General features: G+C 44.2%; 1 protein-coding gene across 4 annotated transcripts in view; it reads right to left on the bottom strand.

Annotated features, from left to right (window-relative positions):
* The window catches only part of myo1b (myosin IB), a 59,177-nt gene that overhangs the window by 29,747 nt on the left and 9,528 nt on the right, over positions 1 to 19,902 (bottom strand). For all 4 annotated transcript variants that reach the window (XM_053440661.1, XM_053440663.1, XM_053440662.1 and 1 more), the window contains 3 exons: positions 17,977 to 18,092; positions 4,484 to 4,578; positions 1,619 to 1,723 (listed from right to left, as the gene is read on the bottom strand). In XM_053440661.1, the coding sequence (XP_053296636.1) occupies positions 1,619 to 1,723; positions 4,484 to 4,578; positions 17,977 to 18,092 (316 nt within the window). The remainder of the gene's footprint in view (positions 1 to 1,618; positions 1,724 to 4,483; positions 4,579 to 17,976; positions 18,093 to 19,902) is intronic.

The raw sequence follows: 19,902 nt of genomic DNA, 5'->3' as shown, positions 1-19,902 counted from the left end.
AAATCATCTGAATCTTGTTGAATGATCCTCATCATTGAACCCCCCCCCCCCCCCCTCCCCCTCCAGCTAGCTGTCAATCATATATTGGGGCTTGATGTCAGAGCCATTTGAACTGATGAGGCCCCATAATTCTGTATGGATTAACCAAAGCACCGGGAGCTTCCCAGGCTTAGGAGGGACTAAACCTCACTGTCACGCCACATCCAAATAGGAAAGTGCTTCAATTTGTGCCAGGGCTCAAAAAATAAACAATAATAAACACGGTGTTCGGACAAAGTTGTTGTGGTGTCAAGTTTTGTGCGTAACGGACGGCAAATGTTTCACAGGCGTGAGTAACGTTTCTACTCTAGGCCTCGTGTGAGAGAGCCATGTGTTATAAGATTTAAAAATCCAGGGCACATATGCTTCTAACCAAATTTCTACATTAAAATGCCATTAATGTGTCATGCATCGCGGCGCTTTTAGCCTAACTGCTTAATTGCTGATAACAGCTGATTAATGCGCAGGGTTAATGTGAACGTGTGCGCCGCTGCTCCGGGACAATATCAGCTGGAGGGCAAGAGGACGGGGAAGAAGAGAGCTGGAGAAAAGATCAAACTGCAAAAGAGAATAAAGGGGGAAACGGAGCGAGCGGTGAAGAGAATGAAACCAGTAAGGATTCTGCAAGGGAGGCGAACCAGGAAAGAACGAGTGAGACACGGACACACTCTGTGAGGCGGCATAATGTGCTCGCCTCCTTTTTAGCATTAGGGCAATTAGACAGGCAGAAGTTAAACGGTTACAGATGTGTCAGGTTTCTGCCGGGACCCAACCGGGGCAAGCAGCTTCATCATTCCCGGGCATTTCCTGTCCACTGCCCCCAATTAAAATACAGCTGTTACTGTGCCAGCATTGAGAAGTGTCTGTGTGTGTGTGTGTGTGTGTGTGTGTGTGTGTGTGTGTGTGTGTGTGTGTGTGTGTGTGTGTGTGTGTGTGTGAAACAGTATTTACAGTTTCCTTCTGTGACAACATTTTCCATGCAAAGCCCAGAGTTGCAAACGTGCAAACTTTTAGACATCTAAAGTAAGACCACATTTAGGTCTTCTTGTTTAGCATCATAATGCTGTTGGATAATAAATATGTATTTTTCTGAGCCTCTTGCAGCTTGTGATCTCTCCTTCGTGCTCATCTTCTATTTTTACTGGACTGATTTAGACAAAACAGACATTCTGCTGCCGACCAGGGCTAATGCTGCAACATTAGTTCCCTAAAAACTCAGTGAAATATATTAAAACTTTAAAATAAACTTTAATTTCTGCACCAGAGGCTTCCTACAGCTAGATCAAGAGGTGAAAACATTTCCTGCTTATTTGCTTAGGCTTTGCAGGGTTCATGTGTTTATCTTTGTGCTATATCTACAAGTTTAGGGATTATTAGTTTCAGATAGCCAGTTATAAGTTTTACAATGATAATATGATAATATACTGTACATGATTAGTTTTCCTAATTTTGTCAGAAGGCTGCCCCTGAAGGAGTCTTATAGGAACAGTCCCTTCAACCTGTTAACACAAGATTCAGTCTCTGAACGTGAACCTCAGACCACCCGGCCCCTGAAGCGGGTGCATGATGCTTCACTCACCCTCCAGCACGGGATTGGACTGCAGCAGCTGTTCCTTGACCTTGTTCACCTCCTGGCCCTTCCCACACACCGCTGCCACATATGACATCACCAGCTTACTGGCCTCTGGAACACACACAAACAGACACACACACACACACACACACATTAGGGTTAATGTCTTTACTAGACATGACTGAAGAGCAAGTTCTGCCATTTCACCATGCCCTATAAAACCCCCCTTACATCATCTCCCCTGACACCCATCAGGAGAGGGTGTGATCAGTCAGGAGTCGGGCCCATTACAGAGACGCACTTTTGTGTAATTACATGACCGTTATTGCATCACGTTGTCATCATTCAGACGACTGATTGCGTCTGGAACCGAAGGGGACGCAGCGAAGAAACGCAACTCTGCTGAGATTATCCCTCTTTATCCACTTGTCCTGTCAGAAACTGATTGAAGATGCTCTGACACCGTGTTATGAGTGAAGCCTGTTCCCGGAAATTACAATTTTTCTGCGTTGAGGAACAGGACACGGGGCTAAATGGAACCTCGGGAGCCGTCTGGAACAAGCGACCGGCCTTGTAGGACAACTGCTGGCATCAGGAGTCATCTCTCCAGTCCAGTGAAATGACAGTGACCCAGAACTGATGGTGTTTGTAGTGGTGCCAAGGGAGGATAGAGAGAGAGCTTGACAGCAGTTGCTGGTGCAAACTGCTGATGAGCCTGGCAAACAAACACCCCTCATACATTTCTTTCCTCAGGTGGAGGACGATGGAGCAACAGTCTTTGTTGAGGAACAAGGTATGCTTTATTTCACCTGCAGATTTGTATCGCACAGGTTAAACAAACAAACCTCCCCGGTCGCCTCTCGCTCTGGAACTTTGTTATGTCTCCTTTACGCTTCAGTGGCATCTGATAGTTTGTCAGAGAAGCTCCCTTCCCAGACGTGAGCGCCGGCCGACCCGTATCCATAGGGGATTTGCGACGGCCTTATTCCACCACAAAGCTCCGGGGGCTGAGGAGATTACCGAAATCCAAAAAAAGGTTCTGGATGTTTGCAGCCAAAATTCATGTTGTTGATTCTGGTGATCAGCCAGAGATCAATGTACCAGTAACCCCAAACCATTAACAGTTTGAAAACAGAAAGTCCAATGATCAATACAGGCTTTGATGAGGGATCACTGCTGCAGCACATCTAGGCTGCCTGACAAATGTTAATTAAATTAAGCTTGATTGAATATTATGATAGTTCAATATCATCTTTTGTCATTTCCTCATAAAATCATATCGCAACAATATCGTTTCCGTCTTAATTCAATTATCATGGCTATATCACTCATAAATATGGCTTTACCAAAGACTGTTATACCAGCTACATGTAAGAACATATTTATTGGATATGAAATTTAAAAACCTCCCAGTCGGATGACCATTTTTTAACTTGGTGCCACATAATATTCGGGGTTTGAGAATAAATATTCAAGCCTAGAGATAATGCGGTGGAGATACCGGTTACTGCTGATCTAATAATTCTTCTCCTATTGCCTAACCCCTGATTAAAGCTCGATGGTGAGTTTTAATGGCAGCCAAATGGACGGTGTGGTTACGGGTCGGTCCCACGCTTCAGTCAAACACATGCACGTGTAGCTGTGGCAGATTGCAATTTGCTGACAGCGAAAGCCCCTCAGACATCAAGTCTACACACTAACGCAGTCCCATAAAGGCTTTTGGTGATAAAAGCAAACATTCATTTAACAGTGTCTAAAAGAGAAATGCTGTGAGCCAGTAGCTGTAATAGGAAGAAAAAAAACTCAAGATTTACAATTACAAGTGTGAATGTGTATCTGTGTCTCCTCGACTACAGGAAGGGATTTAATGAGTAGACTGGGACGTGTACTTTCCCCACAGTTTGTGCTCAGCCAGCTCAATGTGGCTTTTACCTGTGTTAACAGTGCAGCCGACAGAGACCTGTGATATGGCACTGCCAGCAGAGAGCAGGAAATTCCATTCCCCTTGGATTTCTGTAAGGTATGTGAATCCGCTCCAGTACACGGCCGCACTATTATAAAACCTCACAGATCTAAAAAAAAAAAAAAAAGTGGGCCATGGGTGTAAAAAGTAGCTCTAACACAAGTTGTGTTTAGTGTTTCCAGTCGAGACAAATTTGAAATTTCCCCAACTGGTTCCTTTGGATGTTGGGAGCGGCGTCAAACGAGAACACCATCTGTCTGCTGCTCGTCTACTTTGATCTCCATCTTTACACACACACCATGTACAGGTCGGAAAGTGGTAACAGTCACGTCTCATGTACCAACTTGATGTTCTCTGAAGATCAGAAAGATCTGATCTAAATCTGCACGACGACTTTATACAGTCGCCTTGAGAATTATAGAGTTTGGATTATAAAGCACAGCAAACAAAAAGAGATGAGTAGATATAATGATGCATTTTAACTCTCCAGGGATCTAATTACCCAGTGACCCCCTTGACCTTTAATGAATGAAGAACTTATCATGTTCATGGTTGGAACAGTGTTGCTCATATCAGGAGTCTTTAGGTAAACTAGTGCAGTGGCTGTCCTGGCCCGCCTGTTTATTCAAAGTTTATTCACATTGAACTTATCTATCTTATCACACAGAATTTGACACTGCACTTTCTTGGGGCCTTAACAATTTACATGGCGATAAGATGGAACCGTCCCTGCGTTCCACATAAAGAGATTTATGGAATCATTAGATAGATAAGACAGACGGATGAATAGATGATTGTACCGAAGAGATCCAATGCTCAAATGTGCTGGTGCTGTTTGGAGCGGCTTGACACTGAAATGAAAAGACTTCAAATAAAAGAAAAAAAGAGAGAGGATTTCGGCTCCTTACCGGTTTTCCCCGCCCCACTCTCCCCAGTGATGAGGATGCACTGGTCCTTGTCCTGGTCCCTCAGTGACCGGTAGGCCTCATCTGCCAAAGCATAGCTGGAAGACAAGAAGCAACAAAGGGCATGAGCTCTCGTGTTATAATGAATTGCCCCCTCAGCTTGCATTACACACTCGTTTTCAAGTATTCTTCAGTGATATATATTGCAGGGCGATGCAGTGGGGTAAAGTGAGGTCAGGGAAACGGTGCACTTCTCCGTCAGGCTACATGGGTCTAGTCTAATCAACAGCATGTGGCTTCATTGGAAATGAGGTCGCATCTGCAGGGCAGCCGCGGGACCGGAGCGATTTGGCTTTATTTAGTAACACTGGCTGGTTTATGTTTTGGGATTTGGCTTTGATATTTGACCGTTTCCTGCTGCTTTTCCCGAAATTGTCCTACTGCACTGACGCTGCCGTTTAAAAAACACCAAAGAAAAAGAAAGAGAGAAGAAGGAAGCTTTGAGGCCGGTGGTTTCTTATATAAACCGACTGCTTAACTGTCCAATAATCACTTTACTATAAAAAAGAGTTAATATGAAATTCCAGCTATTTTTAAACATACTCTGACAGTTGTTTCAAAGAATAAGTTGGTCAATGAGGAAGTAAAAAAAAAAAAAGCCTGAATGATAAAAAGGCTTCACCAATTATGAAATTAAGCCTATTGTCACACATTCCAGGACAGCCATACAATGGAAAAGTGGGGCTGGTGGTTTTGCGGTTTCACCCCCCCCACCACCACCACCAAATTCCACAACAATATATTACTTGTTCTCTTTATGCAGACAGTCCTGTATGATGGTTTTAGAGCAGGGTGTGGATGGGGTGAGGGGCCATTGAAATCTGTAATTTCAACGCGATACTACACCCCCACGGAGAAGAAACACCAATGGGCGAGGCAGCGGTCATATCTTTTTACAGCTTCTATTTGGCAAACAAACAAGACGGTGCACGGTGCCGGCTTTCGTTCCTGTGGAATTTTTTCCAACGCCATTTCTGGTAATGGCTGTGATTATGAGGAGGGGAGGGGGGGGGGGGTGTTGCATGTAGCGTCCCCCCTATGAGTTACCCCAAAATGTGCTGTTGAGAAGTTCTGTGAGATGGTTTAAGACTTAGTCCAGTGGATTTGGAATATTGAAACTAATATTTAATATTGGTCAGCATCTCCATGATTAGCTCTATGAGACCATCTGTAATGATTAACTGTTATGGGAGGGATGGAAAGGTGAACATGTTATTGGTCTGTTTAAACAAGGATTTATCCACCCTGCTGAAGTGCCCCTGAGCAATATGATGAATCACCGGGAGATCTACATGTGTGCTGAATAGAAATTTAGCTCAATGACATTACCTTTAAACCATCAAAGGTTGAATCTCCCTCTTAAACATCACCCTGAGATGAGCGTCAGTAAGTCTTATGTTTGACGTCCCCAAGGTCTGAGTAATACATATTATTTATAAGAACTAAGTGAGACAAGAATGCAGGGATGGGGTGGGGGGGATGTCTGACACCCACAGATGCAGACAGGGATTTCCATACAGCTCTACCAAGCTCGTTCTGAAGTGGAAAATGTTAGTCAGAGTTCTGTGAGGTTTCATTTACTTGAAAAAGGTAGAAACTCAACCTCCAAACTGCACATTAAAATATAGACGGCAGCACCCAGAAGGCTATAAAAGAGGTTGGACAGGGTTCAACATGAAATCTAATGGGGGGGGGGGGGTGTTCAGAGTGGAGAACACGCTGAAGGCTTCCACGGCATCATTCTGTCATTTCTTCATTATCTACACCATCTTCCAGGAAACTTACCAAGATGTGGAAAAAAACTCAAAGTAAAAGGAAAAGGCTAAAAATGCCCAAATCTAATTTTGGCCACAGTATTAGTGGAGTCAGTGTGGCGAGGACCAGGAGGGGGAGCGTCTAATCACACGCTGAACTAACACTGACCTCCAATTTGAAAAGTAGCTGATTGCTTGCAAGAAGCCATGACAGAGAGAGGGCAGAGCTGGACCGCCAGATGAATGAATCCCAGGCCACAATACAAAGTTGGAGCTTAGGCAGACTAATGGAGCTCAGGGTTCTGCACCATCACACGCTGGTTGGGAGTGGAGCCAGAGCAGCCCCGCGGCCAGTACCCTGAAGTGAAGGGGGGGGTACACTAATGCAGCATTTCACTCCATAAAAATGCCAATGAGGGAAGCTGGCGAAGACATTTAGAGGTATTCTTTATTGAGGAATATTATAGGACTATAAAGAGAAAAATTACATGATGTTCCTCAGTATTTTCGCTTAATAACAAGTCAAAGAACTAAACGTGGCCCCAACTAAATCCAGGCGTGAGAGCTGCAAACCTTTGTTCACGTGGACGTCAACACAGCAGATTTCAAGAAGCTAAATAAATAAATGAATAAAAACTCAAATGTTTATGAGGAACGAAATGAATTCCGTGTGTTTATTGGGCCTCGAGGAAACACAACGAGTGCTGTTGAGAAACAAGGAATGTTAAACTTGTGTCCGGAAACTCTTTAAAGTTACTTTTTTGGTGTCGTCAGCTGCACAAACTCTTTTTTTCTGTCCATCCAAGCAAAGGCCGATTCTCCACCTCCCCAAAAAGTCTGTGATCGGGGCTGAACCACTTTTGTGTGCACGAGACTCACCACGGGACATTGCGTCACTGCTGAAAGGGGCCGAGCAGCGCAGATGTCTGCTTTTGTGAAAACACTCCTGTTGCCTGACCTGATCCTGACAATGAGCAAAACATCACACAATTATCTCCCCCCCCCAAGAGGAGGCCGGCTTGGGGACTGTACCAGGGGAGGGCAATGAGGGGGGTGGAAAAAAAGGAGTGGGAGGTCCTTTTACCAGGAACTTTTCCCAAATGAGAGAGACGCACACAAAGAGTAAGCATTATGAATATGAATGGGGGTCAGCAGAAGCAAGAGGCCACACCTTAAAACTGTGCAAGCACGGATGACAAACACGTTGAATTAAAAAGAAGAGTCACAACCTCGCGCACACACACACAAGTTTAATATTTATTTTTACTCCAGCCCTGAACACACGTGCAGGAAACGAAAAAGGCAGGATTAGAATTAAAATACGCCCGTGTGGCCACAGCATGAGGAGCATGGAAGCAGTGTGAACAGCAACTGGCCACGCCACTTCACAAATGTGGAAGTCTAATTGAATAGGAAGCATCAAGGTCACCATCAAAAGCCAGAGGAAGCAGTGAAGTGAGGCACCGGAATCCCGAAGGCCTCCGTGATCAGCGTGTGGCGCTGGGTGTGTGTGTGTGTGTGTGTGTGTGTGTGTGTGTGTGTGTGTGTGTGTGTGTGTGTGTGTGTGAGGGTTAGGCTGGGATAAGGCCTTGGACATATAACTGCCTGGCACCTCCCCTTCACATCTGCCTGCAGGCTGTAATTTGGACGTGCACGTGGCAGCGGTGAACACAAAGCCACACTGGCATGAGGTAAGCGGTAGAAAATAGTCTAGTCAGTTCTTTTTACTACCGACCACTGGTAACTGGGGCACTGGAGGGGATGATGGGCCTGCAGCGTGTGACCTGAATCTTAAAACTGTGGATTGCTTTGAGGGTAGACTCAGCACGCTTTAAAGACCTGATCTGTGGATGATAATGAAGCTGTAATGTATGGGTTTGGAGGGAAGCCCACCCGGCTACTGGCAGATGACAGGCCCCTTTTTTTTCCGCAAACTAAACGGGATAACCCCCGTTCACTCCTCTGATGCTAAATTCAGCTTGTGTGTCTGTCACGCCTGTGTGTGCATGGAGAGGCCGAAACAGAAGCCTGTGATCTCAGTGTGATCTGGCTCCTCCGAAAGGCCTCAGGAAATCCGCTTGGCTCTGATGGAGCAGCCGAGGAAGCAGCGTTTTCCTGGTGGCTTATGACCAGGTGGAGGAGTGGGTGGCTGGTGCAAGAAACACACAAACACACACACACACACACACACACAGAAACACACACACTTACAGTGGCAGGCGTTTAGTCATTTGTTCAGAGATTGATGATGGACCTGCTGATGCGGATACACACGGACACAAAAGAGGGATGTGACAGATGTGGTCCATGTGTGGATTGGTTTGACAACGTGTGGCTGTGAGACGGTGCCGAGGAGAAAGAGCAGCGCCCACAAATCACGAGGCCGTGATAAACATCTCGTCTTCAGTAGATTCTCAAAGTGCAACTTACAAGGTGCAATAAAGAACGCCTCTGAATCTCCAAATTAAAAGCTTGGCGTGAAAAGCTGCTCCATTACACACACCTCTAATTTATGCAACACTCACTGGAGGTTGTCTGTTAAATTGCTCATTGATACTCCCCCAACGCCAACATCCAACTTGGAGGGGGGTCCAGGGCTTTAATTTACTTAACTGCACAGCAATTTGGTGTTCCACAGCAGGGGAAGAACACAGGTCCAAGTTGTTTGTCTGATCCTTGAAAAAGCAGGAAATCAGCACGCTGAGTAAAGTGGAGAAAGATCCTCAAAGCAGGAGTTCTCAGACAAAGAGCCTTCAGTGCCTCTTTCAGCAAGTTCGTGAGAATCCCTTTTGAGAATCATTATAAAAAAAGAAGAAGTGAGGGCTTAACGATTTGATCAGATTGACCGAGCCATGCCATTTCATACAATGCATACAAATTACTGAAGACATGGATGATATGATGTGTCCTTGTGTCTTTGGCTACAAGATAATGCACTTCAGGAAAAGAAAAATATAGCCACAAGTACAAAGCCGCAGACAGCAGGATGGAAACAGAAGAACAAGACGTCTTTTTATAGCAGCTAAAGCACCAACTCTCAAGATCTGAGGACTTCCTCTCCTTGTCCCTGCTCTCCAGGACCTCAGCCTTCCACTGCGCTCAACATCGGTACAAGAAACGAGTCTGGATAGAAGCTCTTTCTCTGGTTCTAATGACCGACACCAATGTTTTGATATCTACCACAAAGCTGACTAAAAAAAGAAGATTGTGGATAATCACTCGTATGTCTCACTCAGCTATCTGCAGCATACAGATGTAGTTGGGCTTGACGGATTGGTCACTGTGCGCCAACACAACGCCCTTCACTTTCATTCTCGTACTTGAGGCAAAGAGACTTGCTACAGTCTTCTCTTAGACAATAGGGGTCACCACTGAGAAAAAAAATACTACAACACAACTGGAAATGGGGAAAGAAGAAGAAATACAATGAATACAAACTTCTTTGCCTTGACAAACTGGCCGTAGATGCTTCTCTATACTTTCCACCAGAATGCCTCGGTATTACCAACAGTCTTAAAATTCTAAACTCAAACTCTTTTCAGGGGCCATCTGGGAATCTCTATGCCCCCCCCCCCCCCCCCATTATTGAGGGGCCATTGAAATGTGTGTGGAGACAGACTTGTTTGGAGATTCTTGACTCCAGCCTAGAGACTAAAATCAATGCATTATACCTTTGTGGACGAACTATGACAGGTCTGAAAAGTGAAAGATATCTTCTGTATTGTTGATTTAAAAAAAGGTTTAATAGCCTTTGAGTTTGTAACATCCACAGTACACCCCCGACACAAAGGCCGAGTATTAACTGTAAGGTCTAATTTTACTACACGATCACTTGGCAGGCACGTCTTCTGAGAAGCAAAGGCCTCAGGGCGACCATGTGACCCACTGATCCCATTCAGACAACAGCAATCATTGTCTGTCTGACATGTAGTGTGATGTCTGTCCCACACCAGCACCACACTGGTGGGGGAAACCCTCTCATGCTCCAAATCGAGGAAGCCGAAAGCATAGTTCGAGAAGGAGATAACAAAAACTGACAAATATTCCTCCTCCAGAGCCAAAACAAACTGTTCACAATGAACTATTACAGATAATATTAAGTGGCTCATGAATTGTGGGCTGATAAAAAAACACGTGTAAACCGGTGATTCTTCAGGGTTGCATGGAGCTTCGCCAATGATCAATGACATGTTGCATGTAACTCAGATACGAGCAAGATCAAAGTCTCTGGCTTCCTGCAACTGGGTTAATGCAACAGCAAATCAAAGTACTGACTTCACACAGGGAGTTTCCAACAGCCTTTTAGAGCAGAGGCAAAATGAAGACCTCCAACACAAAATGACTTTCATCTGAACAGAAGAAAAAAAAAACAGGCTTCAGCGAAAGAAGAGCTCAGACGATGACAAGGATCAAGCAAGCTATACGTTCGCTTTGCATTAGTTCATCAATGCACATTGCTATATATAAACCTTCCTATAGATGATCCAAGCCTGTTTGATTTCATATGATCAGCCACTGGCCCTCCGTGGCTACACACCAGGTACACAGTAAAACACAGCAGCTCTCAAACGTGGCAGCTACAAAGAACCGATGAAAGTGCATCTGCCTCTTGATGGTTACCACTAAAACAAATTAAAGAAATAAGTAAATCACCATCTTGTTAAAGGTATAAGGTCCCATGGGGTGAACAACATTTGCCACAGCTGATACGGCTCTTATCTCTTTGCCTCCACTTTGGTATGCTTCTCACAGGTTGTTATGCAAGCTGGGGACACAGATACACAGCTAAACTCCCATTGTTCCGACTATAAAAGAGGCAGGGTTTACAATGGCTTTTTGGACGGCCACAGAGAATCTATAAAATATAATATTGTGCTCACGGACCCAAAGCACAATATTATAATATGACTGCACGCACTGTTTAATCAGTCAGGTAGATGCATTATCTCTGAACCATTCTCCATCAATTATTGCCAGTGTGCTTAGTGATCTCCGATACCGCTCACAAACTGTTTGCCCAGTAAGAGAAATTCGATATGACGCAAACACTGAAGTAGAAATTAAATGAGCATTAATAAGGGTGGAACTTTTATTATTACAAAACTATTATCTTAAGGATTTATCATTGTTTCTTTGAATTAGAGGCAAAATGCCAGAAAACAAAATTACACTGTATATGATAATGCTATATATTATCATACAGACTGTGTATTTGTATCTATAGAGATGCCCTGTGTTTCTGAAGCAGGTATGAAGCAGGTATGAGAATGCTACTAAATGAACAAACTGATTATAGATGGTCGCATTAATAAAGTACATATGTGTGGATTTTATTTCATGGGTGAAGAAGTGGGTGGAAAAATGAACACACACACTCACACACACTTTCCCGGTCATCTCTCTCTAGGCTTACCGAACTGAGCATTACGCCAACACACAAGCTGGAGAGGACTCACTCTGCCCACCTGAGTCAAAATGCCATTTCATCAAGTGCCCACTTGAATCTACCTACGTAGTTTCTGTGCTGCAACTCATCTGGGCATCCTTGAACACAGGTCTGTTTTATATAATAGCAAAAACACGAGCACATGGCATCAGCATAGCAAGTAGCTGCAGCTGGAACAGATTAAATACAGACGGAATACAAAGAGCAACTATAATGACGACTGTTTCTAAGATGGCTGTCCTTGATATGATCCGTGTTTCATGTCCTTTCCTTGACATTAAGATAGGATGATCCTAGACCTGATGTTGGACGTAACACCCTAATAAACCCTATTCACAGTAAATTTACAACGGGGCCTTATTGCCTTCGATCAGTGTGTTCGAGCTGACAACAGTGGAAAGATAAACACGGATGTGATACCAGGAAGCAGTGAATGGCTCCAAAGTCCATGATGCTGTTATACCCCCCCCGACGTATCAGTAAGTAGACATTCGACATATAAAACAGTCATCCTGTCTAAAGATCAGTCAAAATTAATCTTTAAAAAAAAGGCAGATTGGAGTTTTGAGCCAGGTTATAGTGCTTCAGTTCATTCTTAGAGGTTTTGCCACAATCTGACGCCAATGACAACAAAGGCCAGAAATTTGACAAACAGGCATGAGTGACCAATTCACTGCACCACTAACTATTCATAGACACATGTTCTGAAGCTACACACAGAACTACTGAGGGGGAAAACATAAACAAACAACGTGATAACATAAGGATAAGGAGCATCACATGGTCATAACGTAGGAGCAGGCTCCGGTGTGACACTCGTCAAGCAGGCACTCAGTCAAATGAGCTTCCTCCCACATGTGATCTCTCATCGGAGGCTTTTACATGAAGGGCACCGACCTCTCCCTGGAAACTGCAGTTACAGCAATTCAGGATTTATTCTAATCAGTGATTGTTGTTTTTAGACAAGGATGTGGATGCACACACACACACACACACACTAGAGTTGTTATCACAGGGCATACATGATAAGGCAGTGCAAGGACATTTCAGAAAAGTCCCCATCATACAAGCTGCTTGGATGTCCAAACTCTAACAGAAGCACATCTCATAGTCAGGCTGTCATAAAGCAGCTGAAAGTCCGGACATATGTGGCTCCCCTGTAACCAGGGCTCCATAGAGGCACTAAGTATTGAGCACTGAGAGCATTAAGGGTCTCAATACCTCATTAAACATTGGGGAATATGATCTTACCCCAGAGACGTGGGGGCACACTGCCTGTCCACAAACACACCCACCTCAATCTGTGTCTGGCCTGGGCAGCTTGGGCCACAGTAAAGCACGACTCTGGGCCATCTGCAGGGCTGCTGCATGTATGGCTTCTGGTTAGTTCATCACTTATGCTCAGAATGTGTGCTGAAGGGAGGGGAAACACCTGCCAGTCCATTATGAGAAGCCTCATCTGGATAGAGAGCGTTTTGCTAAATTGGCCGGCGGAGGACTTGATGGATGGATGATTGGAGGTGGGTGTGGCTGTGCAGGGGAGGGGAAAAAAGGATTCTTACATTTTCAATATGTAAAAATCTTTGGACCGGCTCGATTAGTGGTGAAATTGCCTGGCACTCAACCTGTCCGGGCTTGGACCCCGCCCCCCTCTCCCTCTGCCAGCTGGGATTGGGTCCAGCCCCCCTGTGGCCCCCTAAAGGATCAGCGGTGTAGATAATGGATGGATGAAATGCCTCGCATGATTTAAAAAGAGAAACAGCTCTGGATATTGTTTAGTGTTCTTGGTATAATACACCCGTCACAGTCTGTACAAATTGGATTACATTGGTGTATTTATAATACAAGCTTGCTGTCACGGTGGCGTGATGTGTAGCTGATAGAAATGGTTAATGGGCTGTATTTATGCAGCACTTTTCTAGTCTTGATGACCACTCAAAGCACTTTTGCAATTCACACACACATTCACAGGGGATGCATTTATTCTGTTTGTTTTTCCTATAACCAGAATGATAAAGATGAACCAGAACCACATTTTTCATGTTGCACACAGGACACAACTTTTTATACACTGCACTGATGGATTTGTTCCTGTACTGGTTTCTGGCCTGAGAATCAGCCACTGTTTCCAATACCTTTAATTAAAATGGAACCTAACAGGCAATTAGTCTCCCAACATCTTTACAGACAGGCCACCAGCTGCAGTTCTTCCTCCAGCTGATGAACACACATGCACACACACCTACCTCTATTTGTCTGGGGAGTACAAGAGCAGGTGTGAATTACATGAGCACCTGCATATGTTCACGGTTACTCATACAGAGGACACATGAGCGCTTACACATATACACAAGGTATTTAAGTCATCCTTGGAGAGAGAGAGACACACACACACACACACACACACACACACACACACACACACACACACACACACACACACACACACACACACACACACACACACACACACACACACACACACACACACACACACACACACACACACACACACACACACACACACACACACACACACGTTATGGCCAACAAAGATGTTCCCATCCTTAATAAATAACTTAACACATCTTAATTCTTCAAGTTCGACAATGTGCTTGTGTTTGACACTCACAGCTGACATGTTGTCACTGACTTTTTCCAGTGGGTCTGAATATATAAGCACATTGTTCGGACCAGGAAGTCACAGAAAACTGATTTGTGGCATTCTGACACTTCCGATCTTAAACCCTTGCAGTCCAAACAGGTGCAGCTGACTGACACGGTGGTGTTATTTCCAGCGTGTGTGTGGGTGTGCAGGAGGGTGAGGGGGAGTGGAGGGCTCGGGTGGTTATCTGCTGCCTGTCGTTTGTTCTCTGGAGCATCTCTGCAGCGACGGTGAGGTGAGAAATTCAACCCAGCCATCAGATACATGCTAATTTATCATTTCCATCAAGCTTTCTGCCTTCATGTATATAACTGTTCATGCATTCAATTAACTACAATTTTACAATGCAGAGGAGTAACAGTGTCTCACACAGCAATGGGTCAATAAGGCTACAAATACACATCCCAACATCTTTAGAGGTTAAGGTAGATCTAAACTACTTGGGCCTTCTCTGTTTCAACCTGTTCTTAATGAGGATCAAAGATAGGAAGAAGAAGATTCCTTGGCCCCCCTGCTGTTACCTTAATTAAAGGCCATCACTGATCCCCCCCTTCAGCATTGGTCAGTCAATGTGGCGATGACGTGGCTCAGCTGATGAGGCTCAGTCGTGCAAAACACAGGGTCACGAAAAACAGCAGCATTTTCTAGTTCGGGGGAATTGGGAGCCATCAAGCTTCTGCATCATGATCCATGGATTTATGAAATGGAATTACAGAACTCTGGTGAACTCGCCACATGCATGTACGTACTTTTTCCTTTTGCATCTTCACACTTTACATTAATGTGGTGAGAAGAGAAAGGTCTGACGGGGAAAACGTTTGTGTTTAAGGCATAATTAACCATATATTTAATTACCTGTAGTGATTACCAGTCAGATCTAATGTATTTTAACTACAGCATCAATTTGTGTTCCCACACAACAATCAGCTTTCTAGAAATGAACAGATTTAAAGTCAAAAGTGGAACTAAAACAATTGAACTGTAGAGGTAGAATTAGTCTGTATGCTAAACATTTACCTGTGTGTATTTCACTCAGGATTAAAATATATGGGGTGAATGATCTGCTTTGCTTCTAAACAAGAGGTAGATCAGATCACTGTCTTTCATATGGTCAAAATATTTCTATGCCGTCTTTGTTAAAACAACTAAGATATGTTTTTGTAACTTTTAAACATTTCCAACAATGTCATCGAGGTACAGAGAAATAGTTAGTAGGCACAATTAGTACCAAAATGTATTTGTAACTAATTTACCAACTATTGAGATAAATCGCTGAGCTAAAACCTGAAAAACAAGGTATGTAACCCCTATATACTTTGCACTGTTGTGGCACTAAAAGCAAAGGGATCAAATGTTATTGCTCTTCTTAACATTTAGTTAAAAAAAATAAGGGTTGCAAGTAGATTAATCAAAATAAAATATTTAAATAACACCAAATGGGATAATGTGAAATGAGCATGAGCATTTGACCAGATCTTGTGGTTTAACATTACTTGAGGAAGATCAATGCAAAGCCACAAAGCTTGGTCCAGATGGTCAGACCGGGGGGATAGGGGGGGGGGGGGGATTAAGATGAATTCATGTAGCATGTTGAACCAATCGGCCTTTGACTGGCATTTCAAGTCCTCTAGAAACGGCCGTCCTATTAAACCGGGATTAATCTGCTTTACTTAAAACTCTAACGATGAGGTGATGTGTAACGTAGAGGATGTTCAGTTCAGTTCTGCCCCCCCCCCCACACACACACTAGAGAAGCAGAACCTGAGATGGGGAGAGATGTCTCCAGACTCCTTCTAAGAACTGACTCTTTCAATCATTTATACAGAAACTGATCAAACTGTCTTTTATTGAGTGTGGTGGTGCCTCTGAACCCGGGTCAAAGCTTCACATCTTATCCTCTTTGGTTTATACATCTCCTTCTACCGCAGGCTCTTTGGATTCAGACAGATTCCTTTTAGCAGTCTGAGCAAGAAGAGAGAAGTGATGGAGTCTATTGTAAATGACAAAAATCCATATTCCCAAAACCTCTCATGGCATACGTCATACAAATTCCTCATTCTTTACATGACCGCCCTTTTAAAAAGGCAGGCACCAGTGTCGGTTCATGTCAGTGTGGTATGAAAACGCTCTTACCAACCACCCAAATCGTTTTGTGGTAATGCAGCTGGTCTGCTGCCAAACAACATTTTTAAAATCCCCTAAATGTCCTAAGATCATACATCATCCCCCAGGCAATGTACAAGTTTGTTTATTTACTGAGTTTAATGATGAGGACTGTAACTTGATAATTGAGATTCCATACAAAAGTAAAATAATCGGTTGGGGACATGCACAATTTTTTGGCTTTCCTCTAGTAAGTTTTTTGCTTTATTTTATCTTACTGAAGTAAATGTTGATTGCCTACATCTGCACTTGGTTTCCTATAAAGCCTTGCTTTCCCCTATTCAATTCTGTCTCCCAGCAGCCATGATATTTTGCGGCAAAATTAAATTGATTTCAGGCGCCAAAAAATCATGTCCACCACTGCATAACCAAAACAGATAGAGGATCAAGCTTTTGTTTCCTCCTGCAGCTCGGTAGCTTTCCCCAGGTAGAGAAAACAACCCTGTGGAAACTCTACCAGGCAAAAAGGGGAAAAAGGGCCACGTTGTCAGAGGAGGCAAAGCGGGCAAAGGAAACGGAGAGTGATAGAAACCGCAGTTAAACATGAGTGAACCTGGAACAGGCATTCACGATGGAGGGACGCCACGTTACTGGTCAATGCTCAGTTTGAGCCTTAAGCCAATAAAAGCACAGAGCTTTTCCTCTGAGCGCAGGATCTGTTGTGTCCAATTTAAGTTCTCATCACTCAAAAGGTAAATTACAGGACAACCTTTGAAATTCCCTTTAAAACAACGTACTGGGTTATTGACAATGAGAAAAACTCAAAGTCCTTACCTACAGAAGAAAAGATGGACGAGTCGGGCAGTGAACTACACCAGCCTGAAACTGTGTCATGTCACTTTTGTGTGGCTGGCTGTAAAGTACAGCCAAGGAGCTTGCTTTTGTCTGGAGGGCGTGTGTCTGTTCCGAGACGAGGACACTCTCACTCTCTCAGCCGGTGTCTCTGAGGGGTCTCTGCCCCCCCCCGGGAGACTAAGCAGCTAATTGACGAGCGTTGGGCTTTGTTTTATCTTGGCAGCCTCGCAGCAATGCTTACTTAATGTTGCCAGTGGACAGATGGCACGCCGCGGTGCTGAATGGCCGACAGAAGCTGCAGCCCAGCTCGCCACACAAGAGCTAGTGTCCCTCTGATCTCAGCCACCCCCCCCCCCCCCCCACCACAGCCATCCGCATTAGTCACCGGGGCCACATTGATAATCCTTACAGAGGTTTTGCAATATGCTTTATCTTCAACACACAGATGACAGCCCCCGTCCACACATTAAAAACTAACAAAACCACTCGTGCCATCCTCAAGATTCCACATTAAAAGGGGGATCAAATTTAAAAACCCCTGCAGTCAAACAGCGCTGGAGGCTTTCTTGGGGGCACAGGATGTAAAATAGGACCTGAAAAAAATGGGACTCACATGTGTGGACTGAGTTCGTAGAAGTTTCTGTTGCGATACTCCTCCACTTTCTCAGGTGTGAAGATGGGCAGGTTCCTGTAGGGGTTCATGGAGATCACCACACTGCCAATGTAGGTCTGGAGGAGGAAGAAGAAGAAAATACAGAAACATTAAGTGAGAATCCACATGGCATTTATTCAGTTTTATGCAGACAACCTTTTTTCTCCATTTTGGGGTTAATTGTTAAAGTGGAGGGGGGGGGGGGATTCTGCTCATGTCTTTTTCCCCCTCAGCTGGTTGTTCCTGATTCACTGTTGAGACCTGCAACGCCTGGAGTGAAACTGGAGACACTGAAATGAAAAGCTTATGGAATCTGTGGCCTGGGAAGTGAACACTGGAAAGAGGTCATGCTGCTAAAAGAGGGCAGTAGGTTCATGTGTGTCTGTCTGTGTGTGTGCGAGTTTGTGCGTGCAAACATAAAGCCAATAGAGGGCTGGCCGTTGCAAATTGGTGTGAACAAAGACACACATCTGCATGAAAAATTAAGATCTTTTTAAAAACAATCCATTGGGCACGAGTGTTTCCCACCAAAATATCATTGTTACACCAGTCAATTACACAATAGATGTAATTAAAAAGTCAGCATCAGGGTTTTAATCAAAAAAGTACAAAGCACCGCCTCCCCCGTTTCACGTTATCAAACAAAAGAACACCTTTATGTAAGATTCATGCAGCGCTCGTTCAGCTGATAACACTCGTCAGATATTTCTGAGAGCGAATGTAACCGGCAATCATCCTCAACATCCTCCCACGTGCACAACACAGTCCAGATAGCACTTTCAAACATCAACCTGAAACACTTTTTGTCTTTGCTCTCCATGGTAATGGCTGTTGCATAACCCACTCTGGCGAGAGCGGAGCGTGGCCTTCCCTGTGGCAACACCACAGCCTCCCACTGCCTCTCGTTCAATAGCCCACTGGAGGCAGAAAGAGGCCTTTTCAAGTGCAGTGGACGGGCACAAAGGGAGAGAGTGTGTGCGCCATGTAAACACAGTATCATGTGTTAATGAGGGGGTTCTCTTGACCAGAAGAGACACACAAGAAAATATAGATGTTCTTCTCGTGCTTATCGTTAAGATTGTTAAGATAATCAACAGAGATTTGTGTGTATTTCATGAATCCTCTCACAGATCATAAAGCTGGTGTCAAAAAGGCTCAGATAACTATGACCCGAGGGCTTTCAAGCATTTCACACCAGATCCGAAGATATTTTTATGGCGGTTTTCAAAAGTTAAACTTAAAGGCGCGATAATCATGCATTATTACAGATTCAAAGCAAAATAAAGTGAAACTGTGCTGCTGTGCACAGAGGGCTCAAGGGAGTGTCGTGTCACATCGGCACCGACCAATGCAGCTGTACGTTTTCTTTATTTTGTCTTTCTGCACCTGCCTTCGTGCGTGTTAAAACTCCATCTGTCCGAACCAAGTGTACAGCTGCTCAGATGACACATCACAAGCAAATACATGAATTCATTTCTGTGTTTTCTTTGTCGCTCGGCTTTCAAACCACAGAACACACAACAACACGAGTTCAGGACCCGAGTGCACGACAGCTTTTCCCATTTCATCTGTCGATTTAGAAAAGCAAAATTCAACCGAAAACTTAAGAGTGACAAGACACGTGGAGTCTGGAGTCACGGTTAATTAGAGATGTGGAGGGCAGACACGTCAGTTTTTAACCAAAACCCTTTTCATAAAATGTCAGGACATTCCTTAAGTCCTACATTTAAAGAAAGTGCAAATGCCAATTAATGAGACGGGGCCAGTCCTCCTGCCTCAGAGATCAAATGCGGCCAATCACGCTTCACATAAAACACATTCGGTTGTTAAAAATGGAGAAAGCTTTAGGAGTTAAACTTTGACAAACACTGAGATTCTCAGTGATTC

This window comes from Pleuronectes platessa, chromosome 14, assembly GCF_947347685.1.
Source record: "Pleuronectes platessa chromosome 14, fPlePla1.1, whole genome shotgun sequence".
In the NCBI taxonomy this organism is placed as follows: Eukaryota; Metazoa; Chordata; class Actinopteri; order Pleuronectiformes; family Pleuronectidae; genus Pleuronectes; species Pleuronectes platessa.
Note: the sequence above shows the minus strand (reverse complement) of the source record. Positions and strands in the feature narration are given on the sequence as shown.